Genomic DNA, 22,211 nt, shown 5'->3' with positions numbered 1-22,211 from the left:
TTTTATTTTGTTTTGTTTTGTTTTTTATTACCAAGTAGTATTTTCCTGTAAGAATATACTGGAGTTTATTTATCCATTCTTTATATGATAGACACCTGGACTGTTTTCATTTTTTGGCTATTACTGATAAAGCACAATGAACAATCTTACCCAGGCTTGTTTTGAGGACATTGCTGGGTCAGAAGGTAGGTGTCTCTTTAGTTTCCTAGGAAGCTGCCAGACATTTTCCAAAGTGGTCAGATCATTTTATATTCCTACCAGCAAGGAATGAGTTCTGAAAGGGTCACTTTTAACATAATTTTCTGTATAATGATATAATGGACTAATATTTTTTATGTCACTAAGATTTTATATGAGATGATGTATCAGTTCCAAAAAGCCATAAAATATAGGAAACTTTTTTTTTTTTTAAAGATTTTATTTATTTATTTGACAGAGAGAGATCACAAGTAGGTGGAGAGGCAGGCACAGAGAGAGGAGGAAGCAGGCTCCCCGCTGAGCAGAGAGCCCGATGTGGGGCTCCATCCCAGGACCCTGGGATCATGACCTGAGCCGAAGGCAGAGGCTTTAACCGAAGGCAGAGGCTTTAACCCACTGAGCCACCCCGGCACCCAGATAGGAAACTTTTTGAAGAGCATTACCCAGTGTGTGGTTTGTCTGAGATTTGGGCGCATCTGTCCTGTGTATTGTCCACATACTTTTTTTTTATTTTGGTGGATTAACATTATCCTTCTATATCTCTTTTCCAAATGCTTTCTTTTTTTTTTTTTTTTTTTTTTTTTTTTAAAGATTTATTTATTTGACAGAGAGAAATCACAAGTAGGCAGAGAGGCAGCCAGAGAGAGAGAGGGAAGCAGGCTCCCTGCTGAGCAGAGAGCCCGATGCGGGACTCGATCCCAGGACCCTGAGATCATGACCTGAGCCGAAGGCAGCGGCTTAACCCACTGAGCCACCCAGGCGCCCCCTCCAAATGCTTTCTTATTTGACAGCTTTATCCATCAACATGCCAGTCTCTTTTGTTTTATGTTAATGCTTGTCCTAGTGCTAACACTATCCACATTTTTTAACCCACAGTTCATATGTAAGAACTATGTATGCTGTATATAGTTTTTTTTTTAAGACTTTATTTATTTATTTGAGAGAGAGAGATAGCTAGAGATAGAGCACAAGCAGGAGAGAGAGGGAGAAGCTGGTTCCCCACTCGATCCCAGGATCATGACCTGAGCCGAAGGCAGAGGCTTTAACCCACTGAGCCACCCAGGCGCCCCTTAATACTGTTTTTAAATGAGTTCTCATTACTTTAAAAAAAAAAATGCATTGTTTTTAAAAACCAGTCTTTTGGGGCACTGGGTGACTCAGTGGGTTAAGCCCCGGCCTTGGGCTCAGGTCATGATCTCAGGGTCCTGGGATCCAGCCCTGCATTGGGCTCTCTGCTCAGCAGGGAGCCTGCTTCTCCCCCACCCCCCTCTGCCTGCTTCTGCCTACTTGTGATCTCTCTCACTGTCAAAAAATAAATAAAATCTTAAAAAAAAAAACAAACACAGTCTTTTTGGGGGCGCCTGGGTGGCTCACTCGTTAAGTGTCTGCGTTCAGCTCAGGTCATGATCCCATGGTTCTGGGATTGAATCCTGTAGTGGGCTCCCTGCTCAGTGGGGTGTCTGCTTCTCCCTCTCCCTCTGCTGCTCCCTCTGCTGTGCCCTGTCTCTTTTTCTATCTCTGTCAGTAAATAAGTAAAATCTTAAAAACAAAAAAACAGTCTTTTTCTTTTCTTGATTGCAAACATGATACACTTGTAAAAAATGCAAACATTACAGAAATGCCTAAGATAAAATGTGAAAGGTCCTAAACTTGCCCTTCACGGAGATAAGCAGTTAGTGTGCTTGTTCTTCCAAGCTTTTCTGTACACAGTGCCTACATGACCAGTGTTCGGTTTACAAATACGCAGCTGTAGGCATCGCTCTGCAGCACTCACCTGCCTCTCTGTACTCTCTTTTACTTGGTAGTATGGTTTGTGGGCTTTCTCCGTCAGTACAGGTCTGCATCCTCTTTATGAGCTACATGATGGTGTGCCATCCTCTATTTCATCGTTTCCGTGTCCGCGGACATCTTACTTGCTTTCAGTTTGGGCCGTTTGTGAACTGCTGCAGTGAACACCCCTCACGTCTTTGGTACACTTGTGAGTGTGTTTCTCTAGGATAAATTTGTATAAGTCGGAGTACAGATTCAGGCTGTATAAACATCACATATTTTACAGATATTGCCGGACTGTCCTTCAGAGAAGTTGTAAGCATTTATACTAATCACCAAGTGTGTGATTTTAGCTGCCCCTCCCCCCATCTACACATCTGCACATCTGTCTTAATCTTTGCCATTCCAATGAACAATAACTGTTTTCATCTACTTTGTTAGATTATTTGTGAAGTTTATTCCTTTTTTGTATTTCATTTTCTGTGACTTGCTTGTTTGTATCCTTTGCCGGTTTTCTTCTTGGCATGTTGGGGACGGCTGCTTTTTCTTCCATGTGGTTATAATGAATCCTGTTTGCCTCTGAACAAAAAGTATACTTAATATATCTTCAGGATATTGACAATGAAAAAAATGTCCTTTAGGTTTTATGTCACATTAATTTTTTTTAATATAGGAACATATAAACCTCGGGTTCGATGTTATGACACCTACCAGTTATCCTTGAAGTTCGAAAGGTGTTTAGATTCAGAAGGTAAGTAAGAGATGAAATTTGAAATCGTGAAAATAGCTTTAATGTATGGCTACTTTTCTGCTTTTTTAAAATGGGAATGTGTCGTGTATAAGATCTCTTTGCTGTGTAACAAATTACCATGAATGTGGCAGTTCAAAACATGCATTTATTAGCCAATGGCTCTGTAGGTGAAGTTCATCCTGCTGTGTTCTGCGTTCAGGGCCGACCCTCCGGCTTTTATTCTGGGGCTTTGGGCAAGAATCTGCTTCGAAGCTTTCCAGGTGTTGGCAGAATGCAGTTTGTTGTGCTTGTGGGACCAGGGTTCCTGTTTCTTGCCAGCTGTCAGCCTGGGCCACTCAGCTTCTGGAGGCTGCCTACACTCCTTGTCACCTGGTCTTCATCTGTGAGCCAGCACCTACTCACTGGCTCCTCCTCCTGGTTTGAATCTCTCATTTGAGAAAACCCTGATTTTAAAGATGTGATTCTAGATCTCCCCTTCCCCATCTGATGTGATAGGGTTACAGGGCGTCCCATCAGCATTCATAGGCTCTGCCCACTCCGCGGGGAAGGCCGCTACCGGGAAGGTCAGGGAGGTGGAGGTCTTTCTGTCAGGGGCCTGGTGTTTGGGGTTGACAGAAAAGCAGTTAATGGGCTAAGTCTTCTTCAGGGGGTTTTACCCTTTCCTTTTTACAAACAAGTCAAACTCCACATGCTGCTACAACTGTTTTCACTCTAATGTGTAGCAGATGTATGATGAATGAGTCAAAAGCTACTATTGTCTTTTTAAAATGAGTAATTTTTTTTTTTTTTAAGATTTTATTTATTTATTTGACAGACAGAGATCACATGTAGGCAGAGAGGCAGGCAGAGAGAGAGGGGGGGAAGCAGGCTCCCTGCTGAGCAGAAAGCCTGATGTGGGGCTTGATCCCAGGACCCTGAGATCATGACCTGAGCCAAAGGCAGAGGCTTAAGCCACTGAGCCACCCAGGCACCCCAGCTTAAAATGAGTAATTAAAAAAAGTTTTGAATGTTCTTTAATGTCTGTTTTATTTTGAGCTTCTCAGAAAAACGGAGAGTTTAGAAGTCATTATGTTTTGTGAGTTTATCTATTTAATTTGCTTCAGTTCTGGTTCTGCAGCAAATCTGTTTGATCTGTGTTGAGAAATTAAAAAGCTTTTAATCTTCCATTGGGTGTTTTGTGCCCAATTTAATATGGCAACTTTATTCTTGTCTCATGGAAGGACAAGAAAGGGGAAAAAACCCCATATTTGTATGTAATTTTTGTGTTGAGCCGAATCTTTGCATCAAGTTTGCATTGTTAGAAGAACATGGGTTAATAACTGTAGTTTTTCTTACTATTTCTTGTTTTTCAGTTGTCACCTTTGAAACTCTCTCTGATGATTATTCAAAGGTATGCTTGATAGTGTTGGTTGGTACTGGCCATCCTTAGGAAGTCATGATAAGTATTTTTATGATGTTCCCAGTGTTACATTGAAAATGGCTGCATAATAAAACAAAACCTATCATCTTCTATTAATATATTTTTAGTTTGACACATGTATGATACACAGAGTATCTTTTATTTTCTCTTTAATTTTTAAAAAATTAAAAAATTTTTTTTTCAGAGTATCTTTTAAAACAATAGTGATAGACTTTGGCCAGTTTAATATCAAAATACGTTTTCTGTATCCTATATAAAACCTTATCTATATTGTCAAGAAATTGGTGGCAGCCATCCTTTTTAATCCATATTAGATTATAGATTTGTGATTTTTAATTATTTCGTTTAAATTTGTGTTATTTGCCATGTTGCTTTCATATGTGAAAAGTAAAATAGCATTATTGTATGATTAGTTTTCTTAACTCTGCAAATAGTCGTGGAATGGTTCTGAAACAGTTTGAAACACAGCTAGACATATTTTTTCTTTTCTTTTTCTGGTGCCATTAGTCCATCTTTCAACTCATGTCATTTTCAGTAGTTACAAAATTGTTAGTAAATTACTTTATTTTTTAGTGATGTCACCTTGAAGGAAAATTGAATTTTCTTTTTTTTCTTTTTTTTTTTTTTTTAAATTGAATTTTCTGAGCTGACATGGCTTTATATATTGTCTCAGTTCTGGAAACAATGGAATATAGTTTATTCTTTTGCCTAGAGTGGTCATTAATCGTGTGTTGGGGGACATGTAATTTTACAAGGTATTTTCTCTAGATATTGATAAATTTGCTGTTAAATACCATTTGCAGATTTTTAAGCTACTTTTGAAATACTTTAATGTTAAATTGGTACAGGGGGTTTATCAAACCTTGAATGGCAATTGTGAGATTATTAAAACATGTTCTTAAGTAAAATAGGAAATTACTTGTGGTTGCTGAGCAGAGCTCCACGTTGTCAAGTGCTGGTGCTAGAGAATGTAGGGCATTTGCTTTAAGTCTCTGTTCGAAGGCAAGAAGGACTCTTTTGGGTTCAGGAAGGTGTTAAGAAAGCAGGTGAGAGGGTTGACTCTTAGTTGTGATAGAGAGCTGTGTGTGCTTACGTGTGTGTGCTTACTTGTGTGCTCCTAGAGAGAAGAAGGCCGGGAGGGGTCAGCGTGTTCTTGCTCCGTCCGTTCTAGTGGTGATGAAGTGAATGCTTTTCCTAGACACCTCAGCCAACTCATGTTCTTTTTCATTTCCAGATTGTTTTCTTACATAATGATAGATACATCGAGTTTCACTCACAATCAGGTTTTTACTACAAAACCAGAATACCCAAGTTCGGGAGAGATTTCTCCTACCACTACCCTTCCTGTGACTTGTACTTTGTTGGCGCAAGGTATTGGGTCTGACCATTTGTTTCTCCTTTCCACCCCCCAGACAGCGTCTGTTGAAAGCAAGGAGAGGGATTAAAAGAAGAGTAAGATGTGATCCCTACCTTTCGGTTGCTCGAAGGGTGTAATATAGTTCCGGAGTAACTAACTGCTCATTGAGGAACTGCATCCTTGACTTTCATTAGCATGGGACTCAGAATCTAGCACAGCAAGCGTAACCTGTGGGGTCATATTGGGGGTGAAGGTGTTTCCTTAGCCCCATTGCATGGCATTTGAAAACTTTTCATTTTTAAAAGCTACCTTCTGTGTGATGATAGAAATAATACATATTGATTTTAGAAAATTGGGAAAATATTAAAAAGTATTTGAAAAAACACCCACGGTCATGCCACCTAGAGGAAATCATTATGGTATTTTGTTGTATTTCGTTCTAGTCTTTTTCTTCTATATACATATAGATCCCTTTTGGATCTCGTATTCTCCGTGTTATTTGTAAATAATATTCTGCCTAGTAACTTCATAATATTTCCTTGGTTTAAATCACTTCTATACATGAACAGACTCATGAGGTGATTGTTTTTTAGATTGAAAATACATTTTGGTGTTCAGTTTTACAAAGAACAGTCATGCCCTGGAAGCAAGTGATATATGTATATATTTCTGAAAGTTATACTTAATTGAAGTGAAGTTCATTGCAGTTTACCAGATTTCTAACTTTATTCATTACTTTGTAGCTCTGAAGTTTATCGACTAAACTTGGAACAAGGCCGGTACTTGAATCCTCTACAGACCGATGCCGCGTGAGTATTGATGTGGAACGCTGCTGTATTTCTCTTGGCCAGGAGATGGAGCCTGACGCTCAGGTTATCAGATGGAGGGTGCATTTAAACAGAGCTTGGGGAAATTTAGTTCAAAAGAGTATCCTTAAGTTTTTTAAGTTTTTTCTTTTTCTTTTTTTTTTTTTAAGATTTTATTTATTTATTTGACAGAAAGAAATCACAAGTAGATGGAGAGGCAGGCAGAGAGAGAGAAAGGGAAGCAGGCTCTCTGCTGAGCAGAGAGCCCGATGCGGGACTCGATCCCAGGACTCTGAGATCATGACCTGAGCCGAAGGCAGCGGCTTAACCCACTGAGCCACCCAGGCGCCCTTAAGTTTTTTCTTAAATGTAAAATTCACTGAAAGACCTGGTGATTTCTTTAAAAATTTATTTTTTTAAAATATACTCAGAAATTTTATAACTCACTAGAAAGTTGTTTATTATTTTTTGCCCTGTTCTTTAAATTTTCATTTGGATTAACTTGGAGTGTTACTTTTTAAATTTTACTTTTTATGTTTTTGCTGGCAGACATTTAAGGGGTGAAAGCTAAGTTACTTCTCATCTTAAGTGTATAAGGAACTTGTTGGATTTGCCTTATTGCTTTGAACGGGTTTTTAAAGGTTGGAAGAACGTGTAGTGATAGAGACCAGATAAACTCTCAGTCATTTTTTCTCACATGTCCTTGAAATGCTCTTATTTTCTTTACAAAGACGAGAGGGGCTTCATGACGTATTGTTGGGGAATAAAGAGTTATCTGCCCTTTTGCTGCATCCGTTCCTGTCTGTATTAGCTCTTATGTATTGTCTCGTAAGCTCTAGGTGCCAGGCTGAATGTTTTGTCGTTTTTGTTTCCTCCTTACAACAACCGAAAGAGTTGGAAGTGTCCATTTGACAGGAAGAGAAGGCGAAGCTCTGACGAGTACCCCCATCTCAAGCTGACAAGCTCTCAGGACTGGCTTAGTTAGAGCTTGTGTTCTTTCTGCCGTGAGCCAAGATTTATGGAGAAAGTAGAATAAACCTTTATTCTCAAGCTGGTAGGGTAGTATTTCAGAAGGAACGCCTTTCTGGTGTCATCCGCTGGCAGGCTGAGTGTCTGTCTGGGGATTCTTTCGTTTCTGGTGCTTTTCATACGCGGAGGAGTAGGGAAGAACCTGCCTGTCTGCTTTCTCCATGGGATTGGGTTGACTGTTCATTTAGAAAGTTCACCGAGTATCCCTCCTGCCTAAGGTAGATAATAATACTTTCTCCCTTACTGCTTTACTATTTCAGAGAGAATAACGTGTGTGACATCAACTCAGTACATGGCTTGTTTGCCACAGGAACGATAGAGGTAAGCAAACGTTGCCTTTATTTTTAACTTACTTATTTTACATTTGAGAATATTGGTAAAGACAGAGTCGCTTGTTCCTAAGAGCAGAGAGCTAAAGAAGCAAAAAGCCACTGGTTTGCTTTTTGTGGGAACGCTGGTAATGCTGCACACGTGGACAGAGCCCTTTTGTTGCTGCAAACTGCCTCGTGGTGCCACTGGCCTGGCACGCTTTGACACGGATCATCTTTGACATTGATCATCAGGGGCTAGATGAGCGTCGCTAGCCTCCAGGGAGCAGTGGCAGCACGACAGCCAGTACTGTTCCTAACAGGAGGCCCTGTGTCACGCGTTCCCAGCTCTCTGATACCGGCTGTACAACTGAATTACTGTCCCTGAGGCTTGGTTTCCTCATCGGTGACATGGAGGTGATGACAGCCTGCCAGCTTACAGAGGTGCTGGTGAGAGTCACACGGACAAGGGCACAGGGATCATGATCTAATGTCCTAAATAGCATGATTCGAGAAATACAGAATGGTTCCCTTTTAAACTGCAGGACTCTTTTGTTTCCCTCCAAAGATTTTATTTATTTATTTGACAGAGAGAGAGATATAGTGAGAGAGGGAGCATAAGCAGAGACAGTGGAAAAGGGAGAAGCAGGCTGCCTGCGGAGCAGGGAGCCTGATGCGGCTCTCAATCCCAGAATCCTGGGATCATGGCCTGAGCCAAAGGCAGACGTCTAATGACTGAGCCCCAGGTGCCCCTAAACTGCAGTGCTTTTGAATCCCTGTTTTTTTATACTTGTCGAGAATTATTCTAGATTTGTGGTTTTTTAATTACAATAAATACTCATAGTAAAAAAAAAGTTAGAAATGTATTACTGAAAAAGTGTTCTCTTGTGCCTTCCAGTCACCAAATTCTACAGCCAGGAGTTTTAACTCTGTAATTTTTGGGGGGTATATGCAAATATGCATATGTGTTAGTCATCTCCTTTTTTAAAGTGTTATATGAAAGTAAAATTACACTTCTTCATTTGCTTTTTTTAAACATGATGGTATATAATATGCATCTTTATACATTGGTACTTTTAATTAATTATAATGCTAAACTAATTTTTTAAAACTGATGGGTAGGATTCCATTTTGTGAATGTGCTGTAGTTTATTAAACCAATCCCAGAGGAATGAAATTTAGGTCTCTACTCACATTATTTTTGTTAGGAGGTTTAGGATTTGAAATGAGACACAAAATTGGTTTAATGAAAATATATAAAGCTGTTGAATGTATTATAATACTGTTGTGCCTAAATTGGTCCAATGAAGCATTTTCTTGGTAAGTACTTTTCTTGACATTACCAAGGGGAAGTTTTAAAACAGTTTCCTTGGGTGACTGGATGGCTTAGGTGGTTGGGTGTCTGCCTTTGGCTCAGGTCATGATCTCCAGGTCCTGGGATCAAGCCTCACACCAGGCTCCTGGCTGGCTCAGCGGGGAGTCTGCTTCTGCCTCTCCCTCTCTCTCTCCCCCTGCTTGTGTGCTCTCTCAAATGAATAGGTAAAATGTTTTTTTAAAATTAAAAAAAAATAATATAGAACAGTTCCCCTGGAAAAGTAGTTTTGAAGTAGAATCCTTCTGGAGCAGTCTAACCCTTACAGGCGCATGCTCTGTCAGAGCTGTACTGTACCCGAGCAGGCTGTTCTCGCCCTAGCTGATTGAAGGCCAGCCCTGAGGGGAGACTAGACCCTTCTTTCATAAAGGCTGGGGTTCCTAAAATTCCTGGAGTACTGGGAGCTTGATATTTGATAGACATAGTGAGACCGGACTGTAAAAATTCACTTCTACAATAATTTTTATAATATGTGTTGGATTTTGATTTTGTCTGTGACAGTTCTTATAATAGTACTCATTATTATTGTCAAAATCAAACCGTAAGGGCTTACATTTTGTGCTTTTTGAAGTACAAAAGAGTGCAGGCTTTAGCAATAGAAATATTCAAATTGCAGTCACAAAAAATCACTGTGGTTATAAAAAAGACTATTTTTATTTACTCTGGAATTTATCTGCATACCTATTTTTTTGTTTTTGAAATGTGACTTTTCTTTTTTATGTCCATAAAGTCTTTTAACTCGTTTTGGAGACATGAAGACCAGACCATTTGGAATTACTTCCTCCTGGATTTCTAAGATCTCTTTTATTTATCTTTATGACAGACACATTTGTAATAATACTAAATGATAGATGAGGTTAAGCCTTCTAAGTATATTTGAGATCTTACTTTTAAGGTGGTTAATACAGTAAACAATTTTTTAAAAAAATCTTTGCGTATTTTTTTTTATCATAAGTTGAGTGATTCAGAAGAGTAAAAGTGAGAAGTGTAGTCCCTTCTTGTCCTGGCCTAGTCCTGTTTCCTTACACTTCCTGAACGCTGCTAATAATTTGTTCTGTGTCCTGTCGGGGTTTTCTATGTTGGCACAAATTTTTTTTTTTTAAATAGACAGTGGGATCATACTTTTTTTTTTATACAAACTGCGTTTTACCTAGCAGGTTGTGGGCATATGTCTAGTACGTGTATGTCTAAGTCATTCTTTGTAATGATCGCAGAGTATTCTTCTTAAATGGGTTACGCCGGTCTCTCCCTTGCTCTTTTGCATGCGGTTCTTTTTTATTTTTTTTGCTTTATTTTCTGCCAGCTTTTTATTTTTATTTAATTAATTAATTTATTAAGATTTTGATTTATTTATTTGACAGAGAGAGAGAGAGTGAGCACAAGCAGGCAGAGGGCAGGCAGAGGGAGAGGGAGAAGCAGGCTCCCCGCTGAGCAGGGAGCCCGATGCGGGGCTCCATCCTGCGCCCCCGGGATCATGACCTGAGCTGAAGGCAGCCGCTTGACCAACTGAGCCACCCAGGCGCCCCTCAGCATTTTTTTTTAAATTCTGAAAAGTTATAAATTTCACTTTCTGAAAAGTTGAAAACACAGTTCACTCATCATTTATATACATTTTGCACATTTGCTTTCTTCTTCTATGAAAATGTATATGTGTATGTAGAAAATGTTTTTTGCACCATTTGAAAATCAGCTGCAGATATTATGACATTTTAGCCCTCAATACTTCTGAGTGTTTTTCTTAAAAACATTTTCTTAAAAACAAGGACTTTCTTGTATAAAATAATAATACTCTTATCATCCTGAAGAAATTTAACACTGATACAGTAATGTTATATATTAAATACTTAACATTGTTATAGTAATGTTTAAATATTCTCAGTTCTACCAAAATGTCTTTCTTTTAAAAAAAACATTATTTTTTAGATTTATTTATTTATTTGACAGAGGGAAACCCAGCGAGACAGGGAACACAAGCAGGGGGAGTGGGAGTGGGAGAGGGAGAAGCAGACCTCCCGCGAAGCAGGGAGCCCTATGTGGGGCTCGACCCCAGGACCCTGGGATCATGACGAGCCGAAGGCAGACACTTAACGACTGAGCCACGGAGGCACCCCGCAAATGTCTTTCATAGCTCCTCCCATTCCGCTCCACCATCCAAACCAAAGTCCAATCAAGGATCAGGCATTGCATTTTGGGCTTCTTTTCCTAACCTGTGTTTTTTTCCTTTTAAAAACAAATTCATCTTATAGTAAAACATTTGACAGAATTAAAAAAAGGTATAAAGTAAAAACTTAAATTCTTACCCCCCGTGAGATAATCCGTGTTACTAAGGTATTTGTCTGAAAATTTTCTAGCAGCAGCTATTATATAAAACCACCACGTTCTGTGTTTAGGGTCGTGTGGAGTGCTGGGACCCGCGCACTCGCGGGAGGGTCGGCCTGCTGGACTGTGCATTAAGTAGCGTCACGGCAGATTCCGAGTAAGTGGGAATTAATGTGCCCTTTATGTACCCATCTGCTGTGACTGAAACACGTATCAATAGTGGGTTAAAAATCAGTTGCTAAAGGATGAAACCCCTTAGACTTGTATCTGAGGTTGTGGTTTTGTGATTTATGTAAAAATCCTTTTTGGGGAAAGGCCACCAAGTGGGAAAGCCAGGCAGAATTCGTCTCTAAGGTGCTCTAAGGTTGCTGTGGAATTTTATTAAAACAGGTATCCTGCAGGAATTGGTAGTTTCAGTTCTGTAGTGTCTCGTGCTAGAACCACTCCAGTTAACAAGCAAAGAGATGTACTTTGAATTTTACAGTGGAGGGAGGCAAGTGCTTCTGTTATCTTCTTGTTCCTGTTTGCCACTTCTTGGATTTAAAACAATCCAAGAAGAATACACTTGGGGGATGAAGACCTCTCATGCCTGAGTTAGGGAAGAAATATAGACCTCCTGTCCTTCACTCACCAGAGTGGTTACTGTTGCACTGGTTGGTACATAGGTTTTCAGACATTTTTGTGCTCATATTAGTACATATGCAGCAGCCTTACCTACACTCTCTTGGTCAGACTCTTTTTTTTTATTTTTTTAAAGATTTTAATTACTTATTTGTCAGAGAGTGCACGCACAAGTAGGCAGAGAGGCAGAGAGAGGGAGAGGGAGAAGCAGGCTCCCTGCTGAGCAAGGAGCCCGATGCAGGACTGGATCCCAGGGTCCTAGGATCATGACCTGAGCCAAAAGCAGCAGCTTAACCAGCTGAGCCACCCAGGCGTCCCTCTTGGTCAGATTCTTGACATGGGATTGTTTGCTGTAATCAGTTCAGAAACATCTTTTCCCCGGGCTCTTGATCTGTGTAGTAATGTGACTTCACTGGCATTTAGTCATTTCAGTTGGCCAAACATGTACTTGTAGGTGTATCATGTGGGAGGGGGCTGTGTGATGGGTGGACTACAGAGAGAGTGTGAACCCTCTAAGTAATTGCTGATTTTATGTGATTTGCATTTTTTCTGGGGGATAAAAGAATTTATGTAGTTCTTTCTTTGGAAAAATCAGCTTATGTAAAGCATCCTTGACATAGAGAAAAGTTAAGAATGGGTGAATTGGTAGGACTTTTTTCCTCATGTATACATTTTTCCCTATATGGTAAGTGAAGAATAAGTTAATTTTTTTCATCCTTTAATTATGATGTTTAACAGGCATGAAGGGGGTGGGAGATGGGGTAGCTGGGGGACGAGCATTAAGGAGGGCACAAGATATAATGAGCACTGAGTGTTGCATGCAACTGATGAGTCACTGACCTCTACCTCTGAAACTAATAATATGTTAATTGAATGTAAGTAAAATTAAATTTAAAAAAATGCAGGGAGTGTAGGAGATTTTTTTCCCTATTATTGAGCTTTACTAAAATAATACCAACGAACTTTACTACTCATCGTGTGGAGTATGTGGAAAATTTACTCATTCTACATTCATTTTGTTCTTAGAATTAGACATTTTTATTGTGAAATATAATATACATACAGAAAATCTCAAAGCACTAATGTGCAGATTACTGAATTATTGTGAAGCTCTATCTTTGTCAATAGAAGAAACCATTAGAAAATTCTTCTCAAAATTTTATTACCTTGGTATGCAGGGAACCAAATCAGAGAAGTCTGCTTATTTTTAGAAACTAGGAAATCAGTTGTTAGTGGAAACTATCTTCCCACTCCCTAGGAAGCAGAAAAGTTAATTTTCTCTTACTTGTAAATGTTAACTGGTTTTTGAATTAAAGTAGAGAGACTTGGGTTCCACTATAATCTGTCCTTAGCAGTTTCTTCTTAGAAAAGTCATTTGAGAAGGCAGGCCAGCAGGAGTTCTTTGTATTATGTCTTATGGTTATTTTTACAGTAAATTTAATGTCTATAATAGATGCAACACTATAGGAAATTTAAGGAAGGGACGTGAAAAGATAATCTTTACTGTGGTCTTTAGAAATATGGCAGTATTTATTCTTTTTTTTTTTTTTCTTTACAATGAATATTGGTTCACAGACACCCAGGTGCCCTGTGCTATTTTGTTTGTTTTAAAAAATAATTTCATTTTGCGAAACTGACTTATACTTAGTATGAAAAGATACTACCAAGCAGTTTCAAAAATACATGTAAGAAAGTAAAAATGGCCTCAGCACACACACGGGCTGGTGTAATTCAAGTAGCTAGACCACTCTTGGTTTGGGAAGGCTCTTTACAGATTTTCATGTTGTGCATCCACTTGTAGTTAGTTCCATGAGTATTTCCTGAGGGGACATATTGAAAACCTAGATTTTTGGGTGAAATCGCTTCTGTACCCACTGCTAAAGTGCTTAGCAGAAAAGGTGACGTTGGTGTGAGGGACTTCTTGCCTGTACAGACCACATGTTCTCCTGCCCTCTGTCGCCTAAGGTGTCCGTCCTGTTCCGATAATACTGAAAAGTCAGAAATAGCCCAAGCATGTTGATTAAATACAGCTTGGTAAAAATCGTAGCTAACAAATAGTGCTTTCTGTTTGCCAGCTGGTGCCTTTAGTTCTTTACCTTTGCTGACTTCATACTCAGGGCAGCCTTGGAGGCGCGTACTCTAACTACTTATTTTACAGACGGGGACAATACCGACCAATGGCATACATAAGCTTTGAAGAATTATGTTGCACAAGTACATTTATTACTAGGGGAAGATGTTCCAAATATACCATTAAGTGGAAAAGCAAATCATGTGGTTGCCTATAGATCTTTACCACATTTTCCTAAGAAAAGTAGTGAACATACTTTGGAGTTGTGGGGAAAAAATCTGGATGTGTACCCAAATGGTACAGCTAGTTTTATTTGCTGTTTCCATGTCGGGTGATTTATTTGCTAATTTTTGTCTGCTTAGCTTCATTATTTTCTGTGCAGGCACTGTAAGCTGTCACCTTTATCTGACAGAGGCGGTGTCTTGGAAGGTGGAGCCAATATAATAAAGAGAAAGAAGCATGTGTGATTATCGGTTGAGGGACAAGCTGTCTTTATTTGTAGACGCTAACAATTGTCTGCCTGAAAAACTCAGAATCCACTGGAAGATCATAAGAACTAATAAGGGAGTTAAATAAGTTGGTGATGAAATAAATGGATAAAATCAATGGTTTTGAGGTTTATCAGCAAAACCCATTTAGAAAGATACAATGGAAACAGTTCTCTCTCTTATAACAACAAAAACTGAAATCCTGAGGGATAAACTTAGGACTTACCTGAAAAAAATGACAGTTTTGTTAAGAATCAAAAAAGTTTGAGTGAGTAAAGAAAACTAACATCCCGCTGCACTGACACATGCTCCCAGAGTTTGTTTTGAAGCGTAAATGACTAAAAGGATGGGCGTGGGAGGCCTCCAGGTTCCAGACTGGGGCATCAGCACGGTTATGGCTTGAGGCTTGAGGAGGCCTGAGAGCCTTGAGGGTGCCGACAGTTCACGGCCTGGGCTGGGGGGCCTGGTCCCGAGGACACGGAGATAGTAGGGACCATAGTCAGGGCTGCTGTCCTCTTCTGACTCGTCTGGCAGCCTTCCCACCGCCGACCAGTGCTCGTGGTGCTGATCCTTTTCTCAGTTTCTAATTGAGAAGTGTGTTCTAGATTTGTGGCTGTAACCGTTCATCATACCGTCTCTGTACTTTCTCAGGTTCCAGTCCCCATCTGAGGATTAGTCTTTTTGATTTTAGCTTGACAAAGGCAGTTTTAAAAATGGACATGAGTATAACCTGCCTGAATATCAACTCATTTCCTCTTAAGCAAAAGAGGGGATATTTTTGTAAATGCCTTATCCCAGCTTAATCAAAATGAAAGATTGTGTCATACTGATCCTTTTCAATTGGTTTTATAGTTTTATAAGCTTTTTTTTTGTAGATCTTTGAGAGTATTTCTTACAGTTTTAAAGAAGATAATCTACAGATTTTGAAAAGCAGATTACATTTACATGTAAAGCTTACTTTTTATATGGTTAAGAAAGTTTGGATACGATTACCTTTAATTTTTTTTAAAGATTTTGTTTATTAGAGAGAGAGCGCACACACACAAACGGGGAACGGCAGGCAGAGGGAGAAACAGGCTCCCCAATGAGCAGGGACTTTAACCCACTGAGCCACCCAGGCACCCCTAAAACCCACTGAGCAGGGAGCCCGATATAGGGCTCAGTCCCAGGACCTTGGGATCATGTCATGAGCTGAAGGCAGATGCTTAACCAAATCAGCCACCCAGGTGCCCCACAATAACCTTTTAAACATAAGGCTAGATATACGATTTTCCGTACTACAGTTAAAGATTTGTAATGAATTTGTTACTTAGAAGGTTTGGCCGTATGTACATGGGACATAAATATTTTGCCTTTCAGGATAAACAGTTTACCAACAATCTCTGCTTTGAAATTTAATGGTGCCTTGACCATGGCAGTTGGAACTTCTACAGGGCAGGTGAGTGTGTTTAAGTTGGGAACGTCACACTTAAGTTAGTATCTCAGAGGTATGTATATATTGTGGGAAATGTCCATGTGTCTGTTCACTGTGGGAACAGAAAATGAGGCATTATTGTTTTGGCTAGAGTGGAGGGGTACTCCAGAGGCTATAATCTTTTAGTACCTGGAGAAATTCTGGCCTTCCGGGTTGGTCTGAGAGGTTCTTGAGCTGGGGTTATTACAGCTCAGGCATTCTCTCTCTCTCTTTTTTTTTTTTTTAATATTTTATTTATTTATTTGACAGGGAGAGAGAGAGAGAGATCATAAGTAGGCAGAGCAGCAGGCAGAGAGAAGGGGGAAGCAGGCTCCCTGCTGAGCAGAGAGCCCAATGTGGGGCTTGATCCCAGAACCCTGAGATCATGACCTGAGCTGAAGGCAGAGGCTTAACCCACTGAGCCACCCAGGTGTCCCCTCAGGCATTCTCTTAACTGTGGTTTAGTACAACATTTTCCAGAATGTGTAGAACAGAATTCAATGGTCAGCTAAGTTTGGAATTCTGCCAGATCTCTCTCTCTCTCTCTCTCTCTCTCCTTTTTTTAAAAATTTAAATATTTTATTTATTTGATAGAGATCACAAGCAGGCAGAGAGGCAGGCAGAGAGAGGGGGAATCAGGCTTCTCCCTACTGAGCAGAGAGTCCAATTCGGGGCTTGATCCCAGGACCCTGAGATCATGACCCAAGCTGAAGGCAGAGGCTTAACCCACTGAGCCACCCAGGCACCCCTGGAGTTCTCCAGATTTCAACTCTTGTGGGATCATGGTACATTTAAATATATATGAGGGCTCTGAGAATTCCTCTAGACAAGAAATGTATTTAAAATTATTTCCAAAATTTATTTGTCCTAAGAACCTTTTTTTTTTTTTTTTTTTTTTAAACTGAGGATCATTGACCACATGCCCTGCAGTAACGTACCTTAGCAATGCTGGTCTGACAAGGATGGATGGAGTAGCTACAGAGGGTGACTTTCATCTTTTCTTTCTTCCCTTCTTTCCTTCAGGGCAGAGTCCCCCCACTTGTAAGTTTGTTCTCTTTTAGAACAGTCTGAGAGCCTCTTCTGGTGGAGTTACCGCTTCTGTCATCATGGTGTGCAGATGCTCTGTCCCCAGGGACCGAGATCTGGTTTCTCCAGCCACTTGCCCCTAGTGACAGGGCTCAGGAGAAACCACCCCCCCCACCAGCTGTCGCCCGCCCCCACCCAGCGGTCATAGCCTTGCCCCACTGTCTGCTCAGATCTGCCCGATTATCTTCATTACCTTCTCTGCTTGTTCTGCTGGTCACTGTGACACTGCCTGGTACTCAGTAGATCCTCAGTCAATATGTTCTAGTTTACAAATGACACCAACTCTCACACAGTTTTTGTTTTGTTCCCTTTTTAGCGTAACTCAGTCGTTCTCAGTCTTAGTGAGCCTAAAAAATTATTCTTTGGTTAGCTCATAAAACTGTGTACTCTAAGGGTAATTTAAGAGATTCTTCTGGAGTGTTTTCTGTCAGACTTTAGAATCTCTGTGCCCTGAGTGAGGTGTTCATTATGCTTGTAAAGTGGCAGTAAAACAAATGGTAGCCATCACTCTAAGTTTTCAAAGTTGCTTTTTAAGATAAAATATTTAATTTGCTTAAACAGAAATAATTTGTTTTCTTTCATTAGGTTTTATTATATGACCTTCGATCGGATAAGCCATTGCTGGTTAAGGATCACCAGTATGGGCTGCCCATTAAGTCAGTTCATTTCCAGGATTCGCTAGATTTGATTTTGTCTGCAGACTCGCGCATCATCAAAATGTGGAATAAGAACTCAGTACGTACTTTCTTGTTTAAATTACCAACTGGTGTGTTTTCCTAATGTTCCTTTTCTTTCTGTTGCCTTTTTTGCATCATGTGGGCTTTTGGGAAAGTGGCTAAATACCCAGCTGAGAGCTTAGTTGGAAGTCAGTTACTTCGGCAGAGAGAATACTCGTATGTAGGCAAGTAGTCTAGACTTCTTTCTTCCTGTGGAGAAGGTGGCCTGTTTGCTAGAACCGGCATGCCTTTTTACATGTTCAGGTAGGTAGAGAGTAAATCGTGTTTTAAAAACACTGCTCCATGAGAACCTCCTAGATCCTGAGGCTCTCTCACAGTCTTGGGAAAGTTTTTATGAGCTACTAATTATCTTTCCATGTCAACGTTATTATGTATCTCAATTTCATTCTTTTAAAGCCCATCTCAGATAATTGGCTTCTGTGTATGACCCCTTTCAATAATTTATTAGTGCTTTTCTTTTTTCTTTTTTTAATTATTTTTTAAGATTTTTATTTATTTGTTAGAGAGAGAGAGCATGCACAAGCCAGGCTCCCTGCTGAGCAAGAAACCTGATGCGGAACTCGGTGAGCTGAAGGCAGTTGCTTGACCAGCTGAGCCACCCAGGCAGCCCTCTTAGTGTTTTTCTTAAAAAACATTATTTTCTTAACAATATTTGATGTGGGGGTGCCTGGGTGGCTCAGTCGGTTAAATGTCCAGCTTGACTTGGGCTCAGATCAGGATCTCAGGGTCGTGAGATTGAGCCCTGCATCAGGCTCCATGCGCATCACGGCATCTGCTTCTCTCTCTCTCTCTCCTGCTCTCCCCACCCCACTCATGTGCTTTCTCTCTTTCTCTCTCTCAAAAAAAAGAATATTAGATGTTCTTCTCAATGCCAAGTGTCATTTAAAAAGTAAAAGTAACAAAAGCCTACATTTCTGGTTTTCATCTACCCTATGTTTTTCATTTTTGTTTTTTTTTTTTTTGGTTTTTTTTTTAATTTGACACAGAGATCACAAATAGGCAGAGACGCAGGCAGAGAGAGAGAGAGGGAAGCAGACTCTCTGCTGAGCAGAGAGCCCGATGCGAGGCTCGATCCCAGGACCCTGAGATCATGACCTGAGCCGAAGGCAGAGGCTTAACCCACTGAGCCACCCAGGCGCCCCTCATTTTTTGTTTTGAAACTCTAAGGTATTTTGAGAGAGTAAAGATCAGTCTGTCAACAAAATGGGAGAAGATTCAGTGTAGCAAGTGCTTCTTTTTCTTTTAAAGATTTTTATTTATGTAGAGAGAAAATGCAGGTGGTGTGAGGTCCCGAGGGACAGCTGCAGCGGAACCTGTGCCGAGCGCAGAGCCCGACGGAGAGCTCAATCTCACGACCCTGAGATGGTGATCTGAGCCGAAACCAAGAGTCAGACGCTCAACTGACTGAGCCACCTAGGCGCTCCAGTATAGTAATTGCTTAGACGAGTTCTTTATATTTAATTAATTACAAACGTCAGTGTCTTAGTTAAAAAGTGTTACTTCCTTTTTTTTTTTTTTTTAATTATTTTGGAGGTAGAGGGGGTGGAAGGTCGAGTGGCCTCAGCAGTAGTAGCCAGAGGGCAAGTGTCAGTCTTTCTGGGCTGCATGTACTCTGGACCCAGGTCTGCCGCAGCCCCGTCACACTCCAGCTGTGTCCCAGAGTCCCTGGCTGCTTGGACCATAACTTCTGTTTTTAATTTTCTTTTGGTTAACTTGCAAAGTATGGGCCTTTTGTTGTTGGGTCTTGAATTAGAAATTTAGCTGCAGCTTTTCACTGAGCGAGCAGGAAGCACCTTCCGCGGGCTTCCTGCCCCACTCCTTCACCTCGGGAGCCTCTGACATGAGTTAATAAATGCAAGAGCTGGCGGACATTTTCAACATCAGTTCTTGAATTATCTTGCTGTACTTGCTGCAATGCGTTTTATTTTGGCACTGTTGTTATGACTAAATGCGCCCTCAACCAACACCCAGATTGCTTGGTTTTGCTTGACCTGCTCTCCCTATTTACCTTTCTCATCACCTTTTTCCCCTCCCGTCTTCTTACCTTCTGCCTCTTGTTTCTTTTACTGTCTTAACTTTTAAAAATGCAGCACCTTTCTCCCCCTACCTCCACACTGAATATGAAAGTGTGTTAGCCATTCCTGGTAACTAACAGGTTACATGTTTACAGGATTTTGTTTTATAAGTTCTTTTCTACCTGCACTCTTACTCGATCCTCCTCAGAGCTGTAGACATCTGTCTGATGTAGACTTCTTCATCGGACCCTGCTGACCGTGTCCCATCCTTCAGTTTCTTGGAGTACAGGTTTAACTGGGATGTGCCTTCCAGATTAGGAGAGTTTTGCTAAGTTGATGTACAGCTGTTTCTTAAACCTGACCCTGTGCTACTGTGTGAATATTATTGATGAAACTTTATGTATTTCCTTGGATAAGTCACCTTTTTCCCATAGGCCTCCACTCCATCTCTGAGGTGAAAGCATTTGGTAGATTGATAAAATGAATTCTCTACCATTTTTGAAACTTAAATGCTGTGCTTCATCTAGGTGATATATTTCTTTACTTAGCAATGCGTGGTTATGTCAGATCTCTGGTTTATTGTCTTTACTGAACATTGCTAAAAGTTGTCTTCCTGTAACTGTTTTCAAAATTCCTTTTTGCTTATTCTTTTAGGGAAAAATATTTACTTCCTTGGAGCCAGAACATGACATTAATGATGTCTGCCTCTATCCCAACTCAGGTATGCGGTAGGTAGCAGTAGACTATGCAGGGGGATAAATCTGGGCTGTGCTTTATGGGGTTTTAAACTCATTCCATTTCTTCAGACGCAGTTTGGCTTGGTCAGGACAATTCTTGGATGTTATATTTACTGGAAGAATCAAGAGCAGGAAGTGGTGTGGATGATTCAGAAAAGGGCCCTCTCGGTGACTCAGTCCTTAGCCAGTCTACCTATTAGTAGACACCAGCACTACCTAGGCAGGCGGTAGGTGAGATGCTATTTTAATGCGCTCTTCACTCTTTTATATGAGTAGCAGTAGTGTGGAAATTGAGGTCAAGGTTTTGGAGAAGGCTGGGGTTGCTGGATAACCCACAAGGCTCAGGAAGCCGTGGGTTTTGGTGTCATCTGTGTTGTATGCTGTCCGGCTTGCATCATGGATTTCAAGACTTAACGATACCTCCAGGACAGATCTGTGAAGACTTTTGGGGTGCGAAAGTCCAGAATAGTCCCCACTCTCAAGCAGTGTTGTATTCTGAGGACAGATGTACACAGATAATTTTGATGGAGGGATACAAGGCAAAGCAGGAAAAATTCTGTCTAGTGCAAACAGCCCTTGGACAGCACGTTAGAGCGAGGGGTTTCAGCCAGTGCCCCTGGGGGGACTGCAGGGTGTGTTTGGAGTGATGAGTGAGATCCGGTAGGCGGGCTGTGGCGATCACGTGATCCACGTGAGGGAGCTGCGCAGGAAGGGCAAGGGGGCCTGGGCACAGTCTGAACCGTAGGGTACCGTAGCGGGTTGTTTGGGAAAGGGGTGGAGCCTTATGTGCTTGTGCCCTGACGGTTTCCGCAGGAACGAAGGGGGCGCGGGTCCGGGAATCACGTGCTGAGTGGTTTGGGCTCCGTCGTAGTCAGGACCTGCTTAGACCATGCTTTCAGAGGGCGGTTCTGTCTGGCGTGTAAAGGGTAGATTGGTGTTGAACTGAAATAAGTCGGAAGGGATACTCTGGGCTGAGAGGGAACGGAAGTGACTGAGCAAGTTGAGAGAGATTGTGTTTTTGTTTAAACGTTCAAACATCAGGAGGCGATAGGTCAGTGATGGTGTCCGGCCGAGGGTCTCACCCCTGGCGGCTCATCAACATCACCCAAGGAGCCTTTGCACAGATGCCTTGGCCCGGTCCCCGGGGTACTGACGGGGGGGTGTCTGGGGGAAGGCCCGGAAGTGTGAGTTTGTGACGCGCTTGCCCGGCGCTTGGGAGGCTGTGCCGCGACCCCCGCCTTGCCCTGGCAGCCAAGCCTGGTGCTGGGGAGGAGCTGTGGTCCCAGCATTGGCAGCCATGGGAGCCGTGTGAGATTGCTGGGGGAGAGTAGAGGGCAGCCCCGAAGTCTGTTTAGAGGCCAGTGAGCAGAAGGAGGAGCCGGCTGAGAGACTTAACGGGAAGGGACAGAACGCGGGCAAGAGAAGTGACCACGTTTGAAATGGAGCAGAGGCTCTGGTACGGGAGGGCGGCCAGGCCCGCTCAGCACGGGTGAGGCCTGCGGAGGCTGAGGCGGGAAGGAAGGAACCAGCTCTGCTCCCTGCTTTGGGGCACGGTGATACCCACGGATCGCTTGTCTTTTCAGAACCCTGTGCAGTTAGTGGCGTGCATGGTTTTTCCTTTCTGCTTGTCTGTCCGCTGGTCTTCCATCGTAGGAGTGGAGAACGGCTGGGTG

At 41.4% G+C, this 22,211-nt stretch overlaps 1 protein-coding gene across 1 annotated transcript in view; it reads left to right on the top strand.

The window, feature by feature from the left end:
* NOL10 (nucleolar protein 10) overlaps positions 1-22,211 on the top strand; it is an 84,607-nt gene that overhangs the window by 5,244 nt on the left and 57,152 nt on the right. The window contains exons 4-12 of the mRNA XM_059405151.1: positions 2,642-2,719; positions 4,072-4,109; positions 5,374-5,510; positions 6,240-6,305; positions 7,592-7,652; positions 11,402-11,487; positions 15,870-15,948; positions 17,635-17,784; positions 20,456-20,522. Of these exons, the coding sequence (XP_059261134.1) occupies positions 2,642-2,719; positions 4,072-4,109; positions 5,374-5,510; positions 6,240-6,305; positions 7,592-7,652; positions 11,402-11,487; positions 15,870-15,948; positions 17,635-17,784; positions 20,456-20,522 (762 nt within the window). The remainder of the gene's footprint in view (positions 1-2,641; positions 2,720-4,071; positions 4,110-5,373; positions 5,511-6,239; positions 6,306-7,591; positions 7,653-11,401; positions 11,488-15,869; positions 15,949-17,634; positions 17,785-20,455; positions 20,523-22,211) is intronic.

The sequence above is a fragment of the Mustela nigripes genome, chromosome 7 (genome assembly GCF_022355385.1).
Source record: "Mustela nigripes isolate SB6536 chromosome 7, MUSNIG.SB6536, whole genome shotgun sequence".
Lineage (NCBI taxonomy): Eukaryota > Metazoa > Chordata > Mammalia > Carnivora > Mustelidae > Mustela > Mustela nigripes.
This window is presented reverse-complemented; position numbering and strand designations above follow the sequence as displayed.